This window comes from Aythya marila (assembly GCF_965140915.1).
Source record: "Aythya marila genome assembly, chromosome: 21".
Classification (NCBI taxonomy): domain Eukaryota; kingdom Metazoa; phylum Chordata; class Aves; order Anseriformes; family Anatidae; genus Aythya; species Aythya marila.
The window spans coordinates 3,096,949-3,116,185 of NC_139062.1; the positions used below are offsets into that span (position 1 = coordinate 3,096,949).

General features: G+C 54.5%; 1 protein-coding gene across 3 annotated transcripts in view; it reads left to right on the forward strand.

Annotated features, from left to right (window-relative positions):
- The window catches only part of LOC309886151 (tyrosine-protein phosphatase non-receptor type 11-like), a 37,638-nt gene that overhangs the window by 9,915 nt on the left and 8,486 nt on the right, over nucleotides 1–19,237 (forward strand). For all 3 annotated transcript variants that reach the window (XM_082776739.1, XM_082776740.1, XM_082776741.1), the window contains exons 2-3: nucleotides 11,033–11,155; nucleotides 18,701–18,895. In XM_082776739.1, coding sequence (XP_082632865.1) covers nucleotides 11,033–11,155; nucleotides 18,701–18,895 — 318 coding nt within the window. The remainder of the gene's footprint in view (nucleotides 1–11,032; nucleotides 11,156–18,700; nucleotides 18,896–19,237) is intronic.

The window sequence follows — 19,237 nt, forward strand, 5'->3', positions numbered from 1 at the left end:
ATCAAACCTTTTTTGGACCAGGAGGTAATGCCTGGCTGAGGGTAAAGCACAGCACATTTTTACGGTGGTCCTAACACAGAGCCCGATGCCAACGCAGCTTGAGCTTCAATTTAATTTCAATTTGGGGAGCTAATTCAGGAAACGTGGAAGCTGCAGCTGAAAAAAAAAATCACCTCCCACACCTCAGGGGGCTGGTGCCTCCATCCAGAGCAGCTGGAGGGACGCAGCTACACCTTGTTTAATTAAGGGAGCCTGGGTGTAAATCCTCTGGGCGCCTTGGAGGAGCCCCAGCTCTCGGCTTGCTGCGGGTGCAGGTGGGTACGGCTGGGTGTGGAGGTGCAGGGCGGCCAGACAGAGCTGGATCTGCCTCTCCCATCCTGTGGAAATGGAGAAGAGGCACAGCTTGTACCTTTTTCCCCCCCCAGCGGTTTCGGTCTCGTGTCGCCATCCCTCTCCTCTCCATCCGTGCGGCGTGCGCCGAGCCCGGGGCGTGGAAAGCTTTGCGGTACCTGGCCCGAGCGCTCCAGCTGGCAAAGCCAGGGTTTAGACATCAGCAGGAATAAAATGCACGGTGGATTTCAAACCGGCAGCCTTTCCCTGCCACAGAAAGCCTCCAAACGTTTGGGATTGCCTTTTCTATTCAGGCAGGGAAGGACCAAAGGATCTGTCCCCCTACGAGCAGAGGCAGGAGGGATGGAGGCAGCGCACCCACGGCCGTGCACGGAGCTTGGCTGGGTTGCAGAGCTGGGCAGAGGGCAGGAGAAGGCCCTGCCTTGGCAGCAGGGCACATTTTTGAGGAAGCAGCCTGCTGATTTCTGAGGTGAGCAAATATTTGGACGCCGAAGGGGGAAATTAGCACCGTGCGTATCCTGTATGGTTTTCTGCTGCTTTCTTTAAAAACAAACCCAAAGTGCCTCAATGAGAGACTTAGTGCCCTTGGGGCACTCGGCCCTCATCCTGCAGCTCGATCGGCGGTGATTTGTGCCAGCTGGAGCACCAACGGGACCCCAATGTCCCCCTGCAGAGCTGCCAGGTGGATGGGCGCCAGCATCCGTGGTGCTTGGTGCGGGCTGGGGTCGGTTCTTTGCTGCAGGTGGCCTAGAGATGTGGAGTTTTATCTCCCTGGCTGTTTCAGACCTGTGCTTCACCAGCTGTTAAGCTGAGAGCCAAAATCCTTTCTGGTACAAGCAATGCGAAGGAGGAGGTGGCAAGGGGACAAATTGTAAGATTTATCCTTTATCACAGAGCACCCTCTGAGGAGATGTGGGCAGGAGGCTTGCCCTGCAGCCTCTGCCCTGAGCCTCAATTACACAGGTCGAATAATTTGAGTTAATTTAAGGTTTGTGTAACGCCCTTCCACCCGAACCATGTGTGTCCTGCAAGCCTGACCCGCGTCCTTGGAGCAAAGAGGGGCTGTGTTTGTGTGCGTGGCTGGTTTTCTGAGCAGCCCAGCTAGTTTTGGAGTTGCCCCTTTGCTTATCTCCAATTCCTATTTTATTAGGAAAGGGGAGAAACACCACCAACAGATATAGACGTGGAGGTGGGTGTTAATATGCCACGTCTGCTGCATCCCGAGATGCTCAGGTGCTTTGCTCCAGCCAGGTTATGAATTTTGTGTTGCCACAGGGGGTACGATGTGGTGCCCTACAGCAACGTGGGGTCAGGTTTTCCCCTTTCCCTTCTCACCTGGCACCCCGGGGAAGGACAGGGGCTTGCTCTCTCCTCGAGGCATCTCTCCCTGCAGCTACAGAGGGGACCTGCCTTCAGCAAGGGCTAAGCAACGTCTGAATCCTCGAGTCCTTGCGAGCTGCTGCCCTCGGGACCTGAGCTGCTAGACCCAATATTTGCAGATCTTGATACTGGGGTGGTGGCAGACACGGCCGTAATGCCTCTCGTTTCTTGCCCACGTGCACCAGGGCGCACAGCCTGTGTCTCCTGGGAGGAGATGGACCCAGTGGGACCAGGGCAGGTGCAGTGATGCTGCTGAAAGCCGCTCACTGGAGCAGGACGAGGGGAAGGCAGCAGGCAGGTGCCGTCTCTCTCACATCCTTCATGCAGCCATGCAAAGAGCACGTCGCAGCTCGGCTTTTCACAGCAGTGGAAGGCCAGCTCGCACGCTCCACCGCCTTGCTGTTCGCTCTAGCCCTGCAGAACAAACTGGCATCCTCAAAGATGTATTTTTGTCCACCCCGATCTTAATTTTGCCCGTGGTTTCCTCTCCTTGCCGCCGTCAGGCCTTTATCTGCGGGGTGCAAGAGATGGTGGTGGACGAGGTTTTCCATATCGGCGCTGTGGGATGGGCTGTGAGGAAGCCTCGGAGATAGGACCAGGCTGTCTGAAGGCTTTGCCTGCATGTGCTGGGGTGGCTGGAGGCAGCCTGGTGGCCTTTGGGTACGGCCCAGCCTGGATTTGGCTGCTGGAGGCAGTGATCCTCCGAAATCAGCCTCTCCTCCGAGCCGCCCTCCGGGCATGCAGATGAACCGATGTCAGAACCGGGGCGGTTTGCGTGCCCCACGGCACAAAATCCTCCTAGCTGCTCCTCCGTGGCCCTGCTCTGGTGCAGATGTCCATGGTTGGTCCCTGCTAGCTGGCACGAGGAGCATCCCTGTGCCACAGGCGTTGCCATCAGCAGGAGGCTGCTGGTGGAGCTGTCTCAGCTCCGCCTGGCGAGTGCTGGCTGGGTCAAAGCGAAAAATCCCAAGATGAGTGTTTTTTCCCCCTTGTTTTCTGTCCCCATGGTAAGGCGGGCATGGTGACTATCTAACGAGAAGCATGAAAACGTGACCTTTTGTCTGTAAAGATCACCCCGGCTTCTTCAGTGTACAGGACAAAAATGATGCGCCCTGCGCAGCGGGCAGAAGCGCTCACCAAGAAGGGAGTGCCTGCATCTGCAGGTTGTTTTTTTTTTTTTTTTTTTTAACATTTTTCTGGCTTTTCTTCTGGAAATGGCTATTTCTGAGCTGATGACCTGGGTAATAGCCTTGGATTTCCCCCCCCCGAGAGCTGACAGGTGGCTGTGGGATTGCATTTTTGACTCTTCCCATCGCAGCTCGCAGCCCTTTAGAGGGGGCAGCTGGTGCTCGCAGACTTTCCTTCTCCCCAAGCAGGCAGGCAGGGATGGAGGCCATGGACATTGTCCCTACGTCAGCCTGCGAGTTTTGAGGCTTTGCAGGTCCCTTGGATGGTGTATTTTCCTTCCAGCCCTAATGGCCTGGCTTAGAGGTGGTATTTAATGGGAACATGAAGCGCTGGGTGATTTTCAGGCCATGCTGCCTCTGGTCCATGCTACCATAGGGCCTTGGCCCTGTGTTTAGGGTCAGACTGGCTGATCCCAGAGGTCTTTTCCAACTTAAATGGTTTGATTTTATGTGCCAGGCGCTCTGGAGGCTGAGTTTGTACCCGCATCCATCCCAGGCAGAGGAACTGATGTGTACCTTTGATGGGCTGCTAGTTACGGACAGGATTTTGCTGCTTTTGGGAGGTGGGGTGGATGGATCAGGAGGAGGAAGAATGGGACAGGGCCTAAAAAGAGGAAGAGGTGCCAATGGCAAGCAGGGACTGGAACAGTGCAGATAAAGGGGCTGAATCAGAGGGAGAGGATGAGCGCAGCCTCCTGCGTGTGTCACGGAGATGGGACAGATGTGGATTTAGAGTAATTAACTTAATGCCAGCTGGGTTTCCGGAGCTGGTAAATCAACTCGTCTGCAGCAGCTTGCTGCCAGGAGGGAGCCGCATCCTGCTACACCTCTGCAAGGGCTGGAGGAGAGAGCCCGTGCCTGCTGCTGCTGCTGGCTTTGGGCTTTGCACGTGCGCTCTCCTGCCTCAGGACAACCAGGGGGCAGCTGGGGACTGTGCCCGGGGACCCTCCTGCAGGTCCCCGGGCCTGAACATGGATTAAATGACAAATTCATGAAGCTGGTGCCGTGGCGAGGTGCTGCTGCTCTCCAGCTCAACCCAGTTGCTTTGCCTCAAGGCGCTGTGCCCGGTGTGTGATGTTCATGGCAAAGCTCTGAGGAGCTGCGTGTGAAACCATTCCTGGCTGTGCCGTTTCCAAACCAAAGTTTCCAAGCAAAACACATGGGGTTGGGTCAAAAACCCTCTGAGCGTGCCATGGAGGAGCTCTGGGTACGCTGCTGCAGCTCAGGTATCAGTGGGGTGTCCTGGCCGGGGATGTCCCCTGCCCGTGGGGTGTCCTGCAGCAGGGCTGGGGGGGTTTCAGGAGGGTCCAGCCCCATCCAGGGGCTGCTGAGTGCAGTGGGGAAGCTGCTCGTGCCTCGGTGTTGGGTCCTGGCATGGCCACTGGCTGGAAAAGCCACCCAAAGGTGCTGGGAGGGGAAGGAAAGCCTGGCTGCTTGTCCCTTGAGGCTGCTGAAACCAGCACCGGGGACTTCCCCAGGGCTGCGGTGCCCAGAACCAGGGCTCTGGGTCATTTCCCTGGCCCTCCTGCTGCTTTGGAGCAGGGCGAGAGCTCCTATGACCCGAGCCTTGTAATGAAGGTGGTTGGGCTAATTAGCAGGATGTTAATAAGCCCAACCCACGGTGCCAAGCTGGCTGTGCCCGCCGCTGCCGGTCCCTCCTCTCCGACACGGTGTCTGCGTTGTTCTGCTGCTGTGTTCTCTGGGGAAGTCCCTCCGTGCACACACTCTCACTAACCATACGCCTTGAAGTTTTATGGAAAAAAAAAAAAAAAGAAAAAGATGCTTAAACCAGCCTTAAATCTTTAAACAAGGGGGGGAGGCACGCCAGAGCTGCTGCGCAAACGTGCAGTTTGCTTTGAGCTGGTGCTGAGAACTTGGTTTGCGCACAGGTTGGGCTCCAATGAGCTAAAGGGATGTCAGGCATCTAGATTGTAGTAAAAATTGGTGAAAATCAAGTGTTACACCCCCTCAGATAAATTATTCTCGCCTGAGACAGGAATCCATTAGGAAATGCTCTGGAAAAAGACAAGGGGAAGGCACAAGCACCCCAGAGATCGCGAGCCCCTCGTGCACCTGCTTCGGAAACGGATGCGCCGACTTGGAAATGCAACGAGAATTTTCGGGGGTGGTTTCAAAGCTGTTTCCAGCAGTCTTGGGGGATGTCAGGTGTTGCGCGGCGGCGTGACGAGCCGTCACAAGGCTAATTGCTTTAGGAAAAGGAAAATATTTACCTGTACGTGGCAGCGAGGGGGGATGTGTGCGGGGTGTGTTTATTTAGCGCGCCCCCCCTGGGGCTCCGCTTGGCGTAACGAGGCTTCTGCTGGGGCTTGGATTGAGCCAGACCAGAGACAACAGAGGAGGGTTTGCGAGATGCAGGCGTGCCCGTGGAGAGCAGCTTTCAATGAAGACGTGGACGCTAATAATTCGGTACGGAAACACCAGGAGAACAGCAGCATTGGCTCTGCACGCCTCGCTAAATTGAGCCGTAATGGAGCAGGATGAGTGCGGCCCCTCCCCAGCTAACATGCAGCTGCTTATTTTCATCCCTTTAGCAAGGGCTGTCATTTTGATTTATTTATTTGATTTTTTTTTTCCAGCTGTCTGGGATGTGCTATGTCACCTTGCTGTAGGTTTTTGCCCATGGCCAGTGTTTTAGCATCTTGCTCAGCGGCTCCTCGCAGGGGAGTCGGTGTCAGCATCACCCCCTGGTGCTGGAGCTGCTGCAGAATGAGTCCCCGTCTGCCAAGCAAGCATTGGGGTGTCTGTATTTTGGGCAGAGGAAACTTTCAGCCCTGGTGGATCTAAAGAAAAAGCCTGGGCGAGGTGACCCTGAGCATCTTCTATGCCCCCAGGTAATCCATGAGCTCCTCAGACCCAAGCGAATTTCTGCTGCTCTTTGGGGAGCTGCAAAGCCGTAGAGAGCAAATGGTGCTGTGCTGAGCCTCGCTGCTCCTGGAGGCAGCAGGGTCTGGGGCAAACCTCTGGAGATACCCTTCAAAAAGAGGATTTATTGCTTGGTTCTCCAAGCCAGGGGTGTTCCTCGCCGTCCATAGGGCTCTTGCAGGCACAGGACGGCATCATTCACTCAGCCCAGATGTTTGCACCTTTTAGGACCGTTCCAAGGATTAAAAACCTTGCAGAGAGTGAATTCTGTGCCTGTCTCAGCACCACTGCTGCTTAAACTGTGTGGTGAGAGCTCACGCTATGCGTCTGCTTCATGTTTGGCACCGAAGGGAGCGTCTCAGCTGCGCGCAAACACAAACTGATGGCTCTTCCTCCTCCTTTTAAACAGAAAATCAGCTCAGGGATCCTTTAAGCAGCTCTGAAGTTTCCTTCCTAGCTGCTAAATAGGAAGCAGAGTCGGTGCCCTCAGTGACACCAGCTCTCCCCAGCCCACCTCCCTGTTTCTCTGCTGGAAGAAGCACCGCTCCTTTATCTGCTTGGCTGCTGGGTCCTCATCCTGCCCTGCCTTCTCCCGGGGAAACAGGGCCACCAGCAGCTCCTGGGGGGGGGCAACCTGAGGGTTTTGGTCCCCTCATCCCCCTTTGCCAGCCCCTCGGCCAGCCAGGTCCCCGTGGTGTTCAGCCACCCAGCGCTAACCACACGCGGCGCGTAGGCGGCGGCTCTTGAGCCACGTTTGCTTTGATCTTCTCCAAGCCTAACAAAAAAACGTGTTTAGAATACAGGGGTTCCCGGCAAGGCTTATCAAAATGCCTGATTTTATACGTTTCCGAGGGTCTGACAGCGTTGTGAACTCTCTGTTCCACTCTGTCCCAAGGGCGCCAGGGCTGCGCTTGCAGCAGAAAAAAGCGTGATGCGTGTGGTCGGGAGGAAATGAGTAACGCTGCGTGGACCTCGTCAATAATGAAAGAGAAATTAGGGGGGAATTTTTAATGTGCAGGAAGGTTTCCTTCTCCAGAGCCTCTGCTGGAGCCCTGCTCCCACCCCGGGGACTGCTGTGCCTTTCACCTCGGTGCCATCACATCGAGCCCTTGCTGTAATGCCTAGGGGGCAATCACCCGTTGAGGGTTTGCCCTTTTATTCCAGTGGGTAAACCCCAGCTGGAGAAGCTGTCCTGAGCCTACATTTGCTTGTGTAGGTCTGAAACGGGAGTGTTTTGGGGTGCTGGGCAGCTGTTAGGAGCTGGAGCTGTGCTGTGGGGGCTCCCAGTAGGGGAGGGATGCTCCAAACGTGTCCCGCTAGTGCCCAGTGCCTGTGCTCACACCAGGTTTTTGTTGTGGGCTTCGCTAGCATGCTGGTGGTCATCAGAGCGTGCTTGCTGCTTCTGAACGTGCCGTGTGGCCTGGTGTAAGCCAGCCCAGGCTGATGTCTGAGCTCCCACCACGTGCTGGCAATTCCCATCTGAATCCCAGCCCCCGGGCAGCCTGGGCGACGTCCCAGCAGGCAGTCCTGGGCACCTAACGCTGCGTGCAAGCCTGCTTTCTATCTTTATTTCAATACATTTTTTTTGCCTAGCTTTGGTTCCTGACAGGCACTCGATATCTCTATGTTTTTAATTCAACTTTTATTCTAGATGGCTTGGCGGGTGGAAGGGAAACTCGTTCCTCTGCAAGAAGGCAGCGCTGCCTGCAGCAGGCAGGGCGCATGTTGACTTGTAGCAGGAGGCACGAAAAGTGGCGAGATCCCCTTTTTTTTTATTATTTAAAGCAATTCTTCAGGCGTGACTCAGCTCCACAAAACAGCTCGCGACCGAAGGGCTGCCCGTGCCCTGCTGCACGCTAACGCCTGTCATTAGCTGCCATTGATGTTAATAATAACCCTTTTTGCTCTCCTAGGTCGGGGATCTGTTTTGGATCCTCTTTGTTGGCTTTTCTTTTCCCATTTTTTCCCAAAATGTTGCAGCTCGGCACATAAATATAAGTGCAGGAGGTTGGACTCGAAGCCCGGTGCTTGCTCTGTGCAGGTTTTGGTGCCCTCCCTCCACCAGGGTTGGTGCTTGCTTCTCCCCTGCTGCGTTGGGGCTTGGTTTTGCTTACCAACAAATGCACTTTGGTATAAAAACGTTGTGAAAAACAGCCGTAAAGAGCCTCAAATCCTGTTTTAGCCGGTCTTGCTCTCGGTTTTTAATCCGCTGTTTACAGGAGCAGGGCTGACAGCTGGGAATAGGTGTGCCAGAAGATCCTGGGAGGGGGAGAGGTGGATTTGAGTTGTCTGCAGCTCGGAGCTGCAGCAGGGGCGAGGATTTGCGCTGGGACAAACCTCGTGGTTTTTTGCTAATTTCCATGTAATCCAGGCAGAAAAGCCTCCGGGGAGAAAGTGATGGATTTCAGAGCTGGGATTCCCAAATGGAGACGACCCTGAGTTTGAAACCATCCCTTTCCCCAGGTTTTCTTTCTTCTGCAGAGCCAGGGGAGAGGTACAAACTGATGTTTACAGAGGTTTGTTTTCCCCATTTTTTGTTCCTCCTCCTCTCTGTTTTGCTTCGGGATTTGGAAGCTGCCTCCCTGCCTTCTCCTGCTTGCGAGGGCTGCGGAGATTTTCTCCCCAGCCCATTGTTTGTGCTTCTTGCGAGCTAAATAACAAGCGGCCTGTGTGTGCTTGTGTGCTTTGGTCCCTGTCCAAGCAGTGGGAGTGATGGAGAGAAAAGGCGTTCAGCAGTTAGGTTTCTATTCGGTGGCACCAAGAGCACATCAAAGCCGACAGGCCCCCTGATCTGCCCCCAAAGGTGATGGGTAACCTTCCTCCCTCCCCAAACACCCATCCTTCTGTTTTGGGAGGCAGCCACAAGGTCCTGGCCCCCTCATTGGGATCCGTGAGTGATAAGGGGATGGGGACGATGTGTAGGTGTGCGTGGTTCCCATGGTGGCAACCCTTGAGCGCTGAGCACCCCTCTGGCACTGCTGTCACACCAACCCAGATATTTTCAGCCCTAGAGCACACTTTTGGCTGCCAGTACGTGCCTGCCAGGGCTCTCCTCCTACAGCTTTACCCACGATGTTGTCTTGGCTTTTTCCTGCCGCGCTGCGCTGTTATTTTTGCCGTTCTGCCTCGCTTTCGGCAACTCCGCCGTGCCCCCGAGCTCCATTAAGCTCCATTAGAGGCTCCGTTCCCGTGCCAGCAGCAGTTTTGCAGAGCAGTTAAGTGCCGGCCCTGTGCAGGGTGGGTTTGTAAAAGGGTGTCACTGGTGATGTCGGGAACACGAGGCTCGGAAGCGCCGGGAGCCCTGCTTGCCATCTGCTTGCGTGGCCCTTTCCGAACGGCGCCGCCTTCCTCCAGAACTCAAGGATCTTTCATCAAAACTGTTTGGGTTGTGGTGTGAGGGAGGAAATCCCAAATTGTGGAGGAGGCCGTGACATTTCTCGACCTTTTCTCTGTGTATCTGGGAGACAAACACACTCTGACGAGCGCGCTTATGTTTGTAGATCCAGTCTTGGGGTGTATTTCCCCAGGCAGGCGCTCGGCGAGATGCTGGGCTGCGAATTTCTCTGCAGCAACCGAGACCAAGTCACAAACCCCTTTGTGGGGACGGCGTGTCAGCTGCTCCGAGCCCCGGGACAGCTGTGTACAAGAAGCTAGCTTACTCACAATTTCCAGAGATGCTTCTCTCGAGGGCCGTGTTTCGCTTTGCTTGGAAAATTCAGCGCTGCGGTTTCGAGCCGCTGGGCTGAGAGGTGGTGCCGCCGACCCGTCCGCCTGTGCAGGAACTCGTGCGCTCTCATCCTGCTCTCCAAAGAGGGCTCAGAGCCACTGCAGCTTAATTCTCTTGCAGCTGGCACTGCCCAGAAGGCAGTATCAGCCAGGGCTCCTCTCCTCCTCTTTGCTCAGGAGGAACATCGCAGCGGTGCCACGTGGAAACGGGTGCCGGAGCGAAAGCAGGAGAGAATTTCCGAGCTGAGCAGCTATCAGCCCGTGTGTGGGTCGTGAGATTACTCAAAAGAGCCTGGCATTTAGGCAGTGGATTCTCGGTGGCTTCCGAAAAATCGAGCCACGAAGCTGGTGCCACATGGGAAATCATTAAGCCGCTCTGCATATTTATCACGCCTTAAAGCCGTGGGGAAACACCAGCTCTTGTGATTCCATCAAGAGAACTTGATCGAGGCTGATAGCATCACAAGCGAGGGCAGTCGCTGGTTTGATGACACTGAAAGCACAAAGACTGCCTTCAAGCAGCGTGCAATATAAATGAAACATCTTTTCCCTGCGGGTCAGCTGCCTCTTTCCTAGGCCATCCCATTACGTCCGTGCACTAATGCTTTCCAGCCCCGTGCAAAAAGCCTCCTTCCCTGGGCTGTGCGCTGGTCCCTTGCAGAGAATTGTGGTTTTTTGGCACAGCAGCGGCACGGTTTGGGTCATTTTTTTTCCTCTGTGCTCACGGGAAAGGTGATTGTGTCGCCACAGCTTCGACTCCAGCTGTTGAGGGGTTGAGGAGCAGCTGCTTCGTCTTGAGCTGGAGAGGCGAAGCTGCCTTGGATGAGATGCAACCGAGTCGCTGGGTTTGCTCCAGCAATTAAAATCCCTTTTGTAGTGTCAGGGCTCGTCCCTGCCTCGTGTTGCAGTCCGGAGCACGGCTTTCTGTCTTGATGGGGTCTCAGTGGAACCCCTTTCTTCTCCCCAGCCAGGGCATCCCCTCTTTGTAAGTGGATTTTAGCGGGGAGACTGAAGGGTTGAGGCTGTGCTCTTGCTTAGGAGACTGAAAAACTCAGTGCTCTTGATGGTGGAGCTTTTCTTTTTGCAGGTCCTCTGCTGTAAAACCCACCCGGCAGCCCTTAAAGAAATGCCTCGAGTGCCCTCGGGGAGATGCAGGACTTTTCCTGGGGTCAGCCCATCTGGCAGCAAATTGATTTGAGCCCAGCCAGCTGGGATCAGACCCAAAAAAAAAGTCAAAAACCATCTGGTGGCTTCCTATAGAGGGGCACTACAGAAAGCTTGCGGGGCTCCTGCTCCGAGGAAGAGGAGGGCAGAGCAAAGAGGTCTCTCCTGGGGGATATCTGAGGTTTCCTGCGCTGTGACACATGAGTTGGGGTTTTTTTTGGGGGGCAGCTGCCATGGGGAGCTGGTGGGTGGAGGGACGGTGCCAGCACTGCAGGCAGGAGGATGGCATCTGCCCCATGGGCTGCTACTCACGTAGCTCACATCCCGTTGTCCCTCTGCAGGTGGTTTCATCCCAACATCAGCGGCATCGAGGCAGAGAAGCTGCTCCTGACCAGGGGCGTCCATGGCAGCTTTCTGGCTCGGCCCAGCAAGAGCAACCCCGGGGATTTCACCCTCTCTGTCAGGTAAGCAGCTGGTAGCAGATTGCTGCGTGTGCTTTTGGGGCCTTCGATGCCAGAGGAGGGGAGGCAACGTGCTTAAATTTCTGGGAAGAGCATCTTCGGTCCCAGCAGGAATGAATCATCAGGGGATCCCGTGCAGACCCCATAAGGGAGCGGGACCGCATGGTGCAGTGTTCCCAGGGCTGTGCACCTTGCTCTGGTGTCCCGTAGGAGCAAAGCTCTTGGAAAGGGAGAGCTGCAGCTCTGCTGATGGCCTTGGCGCAGGCGATGAGCAGGTAGAGCTGGCAGGGGGGACAGGAGCAGCGCTGACCCAGCACGTCCCCAAGACGAGAGGAGGAGGTTGTGGCCGAGCTCTTTCCATCCAGCTGGGGCCTCACAGGGAAAGAGCTCTGCAGAGGTTCCTCCAGGCACTTGTAGCCGGACCTCTCTTTTTTTTTTTTTTTTTTTTTTTTTGGTGGCTTCTGTTTAATTTAAACAACCCTCGTTTTGTTTAGCAAACCCCAGTGAGTTTATGCATCCTCCCGCCACGCTGTGTGCAGAGACTGTGCAAATGACGAAAGGGATGGAGCATCTCTTGCTTTCCTTTCTCCCCCCTTCAAGTTATTTCCCCCTCTTCAAGTTTATTTCCCCCCTTGCAGTCATCTCTGGACTAGAACCTGCCCTGTCTGCGAGGTGCAGTTATTTCTTAGCTTGCTGCGAGTTTGCAGCTGCCTTGTTTTTTCCGTGCTGCCTTTTTTTTTTAGCCAGGGGAATGCACCCAGCCACTTCTCTCCTCTCCAGCCATCGGGGCATGGAGCATCCCAGCGGGCAGGACCCAGCCCAGCTATTGTGGGGTGCTGCCAGGGGTGGGATCCGACCCCGCTGGCTCGCCCCTGAGCTTGCAATCAGAGGCGGCGGCGAGCTAATGAGAGAGACAGGAAACTGCGTAATTAGTATGGGAAATAAACTCGGTCACGGAGAGCTGCCTCGAGCCAGCAGCAGCAGCGAGGGAATACGGGTGAAGCAGGGGGCTGGCTTCACGTGAGCTCTTCTGGTGTCGTGTTCTGAGTCAGGGCGATGCCTGGCCATGCAGTGAGTCCTGACAGCGCCCGCTCAGCCGGGCGACGTGCAAGCAGACGCAGGTTTTGCCTGTGCAGCGGTGTCGTGACGTGGGCAGATACCCGGCCAGCAGCCTAATTACCCCGAATTAGCAGAGTCAATCGCTCTGCCGGGCGAGTCGTGCCCACGCCTGCGTTGCTGTGCTGGTGCCTTCTGCCGGGGAGTCACGCCACGGCTTGGCAGAGTTTCTGTCCCTCAGCCCCGTCCCGTGACTCAGGAGAAGACCATGCACGTTGCTGCTGCTGTGGTTTGTCACCTTCCCCCTGTCCCAGCCCGCTGCCTCCCCCGGGGAGCCCCAGAGCAGCGTTATTGGTGCTTTTATCTCTTTACCCCTCGCTGCAGCAGGTTTTCGGGGGGGCTGGGCCACTTCCTACCACTGGGCGATCCTTGTGTGGCAGAAAATATTTAACGACAGCATCATTTCGGTCGTAAAAACCGCAAAGCTACTGCCCTTCAATCACGAAGAGCACGGGGCAGAGCAGCACGGCGTGCCCTAGCGCCGTGCCACCGAACCATTGCGCCCCAGCCCACTCGTGCTGTACCCTGGTGGAAAGTCTGACCAGTTCTCACAGTTCTCAGTAACCCAAAGCCGTGACACGTACGGTGTTTCCAGGAAGGCACGTGAAACGTGACACAAAGCTTAGAGGCATCGTGAATTGAAGACGAGGAAAGAATTTATGTTCAGCGACTGCTTTTACCTACGAGTAAACCCCTCCCCGGCTCGTGCCATCACTCTGGCCTGACGCTTGAGGCAGGGGTTGTCCCGTCGTCCAGGTTAGGGATTGATTTTGCTTATACTTCATCTGAGCAACGTGCTCTTGTCTCACTGAAATCGATGGCCCCAAGACACCTGCAGAGGTGTTGCAGCTCTAATTCCCCAAAGCATCTGATAGAGTACACAGTGAGCAGATTTAAGGGCTCAGAAAGCTGGAGAGCCTTTCTCTGTTACATTATACACATACAGGTGGGACAGTGTGGTGTTATTCTCACCTAGAATTGCATCTGGACAGGGCAATGCATGTATATTCTTTCCAAAAAAAATATGAAAGGCTTACAAAGGAATAATACAGATATTTTTGAAACAACACCTAAAATAGATGTGTTAGTGGGTGAGAGTGCTCTTAGGGGAGCAAGCAAAACCTCTTCCTCTTCTCTCGCCCTCCTTCCAGCTCCTTCAAGGGTTTCTGAGAGCCAGCGAGGGGAAAGGCAGCTTAATGAGAGAGGCCGTGGGCTGCAAAGAAAGCAGGCGCTGGAGCGTTGGCTGAGCAGACCACCCACCAGCTGACCCGTGTGCTGGTGCGTATCCAGAAGAGGAGCTGGGGAATAGCACTGCAGAAGTTACGAGGAGGTTTCCGTGAAGTTCCGTGTCTAATTCTCCTTCCTTTCTTTAGCCCTTTGTACCCTTTCAGCCTTTTCCATTACAGCAGCTGGTGCTCTTAAGGCTTTGTTTTTTTTTTTTTGTTTTTTTTTTTTCCTTGCAAACATGTGGAGTGCATCAGTAGGGGGGGGGAAGTGCTCTGGCAGCTTGGGCTGGAGGTGGAGATGATGGAGAAGTCATCCTGAGTACGGCAGCGGTAATAAGCGCTGTGCCTACATGCAAGCTGTCTCGTTTTGTTCCGTGCAGCCGCTGCAGCTCTGCTTTCTGGAAGTATTTCAGTGCTGCCTAAGCCCAGAAAATCAGACAGCTCTGTATCAACACATCGCTGGCTGGGGGAGATGCTTCTTGTGGCAGGGGTTGGCTCCTGCAGAGGTTGCCAGCACCCCAACGCTTCGTGCTGTCCCTTGGGGGCTCACAAAACCTGTGCTGAGTGAGGATGTGGGCAGTGATGCCAGGGAAGCCTCAGCTCCTGAGCCTGCATGGGGCTGGGCCTCTGAATAGGTATCCAGATTTTTGTGATTTTTCCTGATTTTGGAGGAGAAATGCTCCATATCTCCAGCACTGCAGTGCACACCTGGATCTGCCAAGGTGTGTTTGCAGAAGCCCAGATATTTCCACTGCTTCTGCAGCTTCTTACGGACCTGGCCAGGGCTGGGTAAAGAGCTTGAACAAAAGGAGAAGGCATCCTGAAAGTTTGCCCGAGTGGTGCTTGGCCTGTGGGCACAACAGAGATGAGGATGCCAGGACATTTAGGAACCATCTTGAGGAGACGCTGCTCACTTGGTCACTGGGTCGGGTTTTATGGGAACAGTTCCCATGCTCGCTCATGGGATGCAGTGCAAAGTGTGCTTCTGGTAACGAAATCGTGTTAGAGCTGTGCTCTCCCAGAGCAGCTTCCTTATTAACACTTCCACCGAGCATTCTGACATTTAAACGGACTGGGTTTTGTTCTTTTTTTTTTTTTCCTTTTTTTCCTAAAAGACATGAACAAACGCACTGTGGGTACAGGTTAAGACACGCAATGAAGGAAGATTTTTTTGTCCTATTGAGTATGTGCTCCACAAAAAGGACTAAATCAATACCACAGGCAGGTTGCGTTGGTTGAGTCGCTGCCTGCAGGCAATCCAGATGCAGCAGAGGAAGAAGGCTGAGTCTGGAGAAAAATGGAAGGAGGCTTGCGAGAGGCTCTCTTCTTGTCTTTGTGTCTCGTCCTAACAGCACCTACCAACCCGATTTAGGCCCTGTGAGGCTGTGCAAATATTTAGGGAGAGGTAGGACTGATTCTGCTTTTTCCAAGCTAGGCCAACCAGCGAAAGGAAGCGCTGGTCTTTGTGGTACAGCTGGGAAAGAGATGACGGATCCTGGCTTACTTTGAAAGTCCTTGCTCAGGAGGTACTCGACAGCACTAGATCATCATGTCTTAGCCTAGTGCGTTCATCACAAGGCCTCTCTTCTCTTAAGAAAGTATCTTCTCCTCTGACAGCTACATCGAGCCTTTCCTCCTGTCTTGGAGTGGCTGGGATTTATCTGGAAGCAGATCGTTCAGTTTGTTTTTTTTTTCTGGGCTGCTTTTTGCATCTTATCAGAGGGGTCATACATGTGTGCTGTGAAGCTCTAGGTCTTCTGTCTGACGCAGGCAGGAAAAGCACATGACTGAAGAAGACTCCTTGGGATGCAGAGAAATGTATTTCTGATGTTTGAGGTGGTTCTGCCTTCAGTGATTAAAAAAAAAAAAAAAAAGGTCTATTTGGTAGGGTTGGTTTTTTGTTTGTTTGTTTTTGTTTTTTTCCAAGTCCTTGACTGTACTTCATTATAAAGAAGAGCAGACTGCATCTGCACTGGTGGTCAGTGCAGTGTGGACTGAAAACGTTAGACTCAAATTCTCAAGTTGGAATATTTTGGATCAGGAAACTCCTGGATATCTAGGGAGGAGTTGTGCTGTTCGTGAAAAACGGGTCTTATTTGCACTGTGACAGGAATAACCACTCTGCTGCTTATTGTAAACTAAAGGCAGCAATTCAACAAATGTTCTCATTTTGTATTTAAATTGCACATTGGATGGGTTTGGGAAACAGTTTTCATTTTAGAGCTCATAGCGTTGAGTGGCAGTGAATTATTTTTTTCCAAATTATCCCGCATGTGGTGCCAAATCGCTCCTGAATACTAACAGGCACTTGAGTTCCTGCATTGAAGATGGCACAGAGCAGAGCTGGGATGGGGCTGGAACATGTTTCCTTTGCTGAGGACATGCCAGAGGGGTGAAGCAAGGCTGAAGTAAGGTGCTGAAGCGAGGATGGTTATCTTGTGGGCAGCGTGGGACTGGCAGGGGAGTCTCAGCTTCTAGTTTTTCTACGACTTGCTGGGAGATTGTGCACGAGCTCCTCTCTTTTTCTCTCTGGGTTGCAAATTGCCTGTTGCATAGCGAAGGTGAAGATGCAACTGCTCGATTCCCTGCTTCTCTAGGACTAACACAACTCTCTGCTGAAAGCCTGGAGAGGATGGCAGTCCACTCTGATAGCACACAGAAGCTTCGCAGGGGACAGAGGCAGCTCTTGCTTGCCTCTGAAGCCGCCCAAGATGTTGGTGGCTGTGACCAAACAGCATAACATCCTTGTACAAAGCTGTTCGGAGCAGCCGAGCCCTCCGGCACAAGGCAGCTGGGTGCTCGGGTGTCTTTTTGTGCTTTCTTTCACCATTCAGCACGCTGAGGGCACAGCATCGTGGATGCTGCTGGTGCGGAGCCCAGTGCTGCCCCGTTTGGGGCTGCAGAGGTGACGCGAGGTCTGCGAGAAGAAAAGGAGGGAGAGGGGAGCCGATGAATGCCCTTTGTGCTTAGCCTGACCTTGGGGGCTGGTGGGATGAATGACCCTGATTATTCCCCTGCTTTTCATCCCCCAAGTGCTCGAAGGCCGTGGGGGTGGCTCTGTGAACCGAGCCTTTGTCGGTCTGCGATGGGGCTGGGACGCGGGGAACTGGGGAGCCTCAGGCCAAGAGGCACGAGCACAGCTTCATCCAGGCCCGGCTGCTGGCCGAAGCCATGTGCCAGCTCCTCCTGCGGCTTCTCAATTTCCCTGCCAGTTCTCGTTTCCATCTGGTGAGCTCTGCTCGTGCCCTAGATGCAAACGCTGCCAAGCTCTGGAGGCTGCGACGATGCGGTGGTTGAAGCGAGGTGCTAGGCCGAGCTCAGCAGATGGGCCAGGACGAGATAACAGTGTCTCATGCAGTGCTTCCCGTCTTGTACATGGCTCGGGCCAGTCTCCAAAGCCTTGCCACCAGGGGCAGAGTGCCTGGTCGAGACCCAGATGCCAATTTTTCACAGCTCAGGCCCCGTTTGTCAGCCCCTTGCTGGTTTTGCCCCGCTGCGGGGTGATGGTAGCGCTGTGGATGCGGTCTGTGTTCACGCTCGGCTGGTCATCTCCCCTGGGGTGGTGCTAATTGGAAGTCACCTCGATGCCCAACCCGAGCCAAATGAAGCATCCAAGAAGAGCTGCGTGAGCACTAAGCGCAATTAGGGGTTACACGCTGACGAGGTCCTCGCTAGCAGCTGGGACGGAGCGCATGGGGTTGGGGCCATCTGTCAGGGCAGCGTTTTGGGAAGGACCTCGTGACACTGTGCCTCGAATGTGGCTACGAGTGCTGCTGGCCTCAGGCCGTGTCTCTGCAAAAGGCAGTCCCAGGGGATGGTACATGGAGCTGCCAGTGCTTCTGTGGGCTCTGGGAGGCTCAGCACACAGAGACCCCATTGCCCAGCTCCACCTTGGCCTCCTCTCGTTTCTCATGCTCTAGGACATCTCAGTGGGCAGTCAGGGTTTCATCTGCGTGGCCCCAAAACAAATAAGCCCCTCAAAAGGCAAAATTGGTGGCTATTAAAACCTTTGAGGCAGGTGGAAGTTGCAGAATCCCTGGCAGGAGGTACCTAAAGGCAGCCACAGCTCTGGGCGACATGAGCACATCCTAAGGATTCGATGACCCTCCTGTCACTGTCAGGGCTGCTGTACCGTCACAGGCGTGCCCTTCGCTCACTATCCTGCAGCCCCACAGCTCTGTGAGCCTCTTGTTCTCTGCTGCCTGGCCTTTTGGCACCTGCAGACCGAGGAAACGGAGCAGGAGGTGGTTTTGTGGAGCTGGGGTTGGCGTCCAGAAACCTGGGCTGCTGCTGCGCTGCCTGCCCTGCGTGGGGCCGTGCCCTGCTGCAGAAATGGGGAGCGGTACCGCAGCTGGGAGAGCTCGTTCTCCCATTTAACCTTGTGCACAGACCGCCGTAGCATTTCTAATTTCACACTTCATGAAACGGCTTTTCTGGCCGACCTGATAGGCTGCTAGCACCACCTCGGGTCTCCTGCATCTCGCCGTCGTGGTTGCTTTGGCAACAAATTGAGAGAGGCTGGGAGCAGCTCGGCACGGTAAAGAAAATGAGAAATTTGCCCAGATTTACAAATCTCCCTGACCCGGCTCGTCCATCAAGCCACGGGCTTCCAGCCCTAGCTGCTGGGCTGGGGGGGGACTGCTGCTGATTGCATTTAAAATGCAATTACCCTGCTTCTCAGGAAGGTTGGGGTGGCCTTCGGAGGGGGGAGGCTGATAAAGGCACCCCCCAGACCTCCCCATATTCCCTGAGGGGCATCACTGGAGAGAGGAAACATTAACCCTTTCTGTAGTTTGTAGGGTTTCTGAATACCAGGCCAAGTATGGGTGATTTTTTTTTCTGTCTCTTGTTTTTTTAGAGCTATTTAGATGACAGCAAGCGCTCCCTTATGTAGAATATGGTTTGTTGTAAACAGAGCAAGGTGGCAGCCTCATCTGGCCGAGAGGATAAGTGGTGCAGGAAGCAGAGGGGAAGGCAGGGCATGAATTTTTCACCTCTTCTCTACAGGCTGGCTGGGAAGCAGATCAGGCTGGGAGTTTTGGAGGTGCTGAGGCCGTTCTTGGCTGAAAATCCTTGGCTGAAAACAGGGCCGAGGTGCTCAGCAGCACCCACGTGAGCAGGGAGCTCATGGTGCAGCTGGAAGCCAGGCATTCCTCCTGGTTTCCATTCTGCTCCCCTTAAAGCCTTGTTTGCCTCCCGTCCACAGGAGGAATGATGAGGTGACACACATTAAGATCCAGAACACGGGGGATTACTATGACCTGTACGGAGGGGAGAAGTTTGCCACCCTTGCGGAGCTGGTGCAGTACTACACCGAGCAGCAGGGGCTGCTGCGGGAGAAGAACAGCAACGTCATCGAGCTGAAATACCCCCTCAACTGCCAGGACCCCACCTCGGAGAGGTGAGTTATGCTCTCTGATGAGAGCCGGGGCACTGGGAATCCCCTCCAGCTCATGGGGTTTTGCTGCTAGTCCCAAATCCCAGTGGGCAGCAGCCGGGCAGCCACTCACGTTAGAAGAAGCTGCGGAGAAGTGGAAAGCCCCTTCGGCTGGGTTTCCCCCTGCTCTGCCGCCAAGAAGAGGCTGGCTTGGCAAAGGAGCTCCAGAAAGGTCTGTGCTCCAGACCACACATCCAACAGCACCGGGGAGAGGAGAGGGAAAAGGCTCCAAGTCCTCTAAATATAAGAAATGACGGTGGTGTCAGAATATAGCGGGATGCGTCAGGATCATAGCATTTCCGAGAC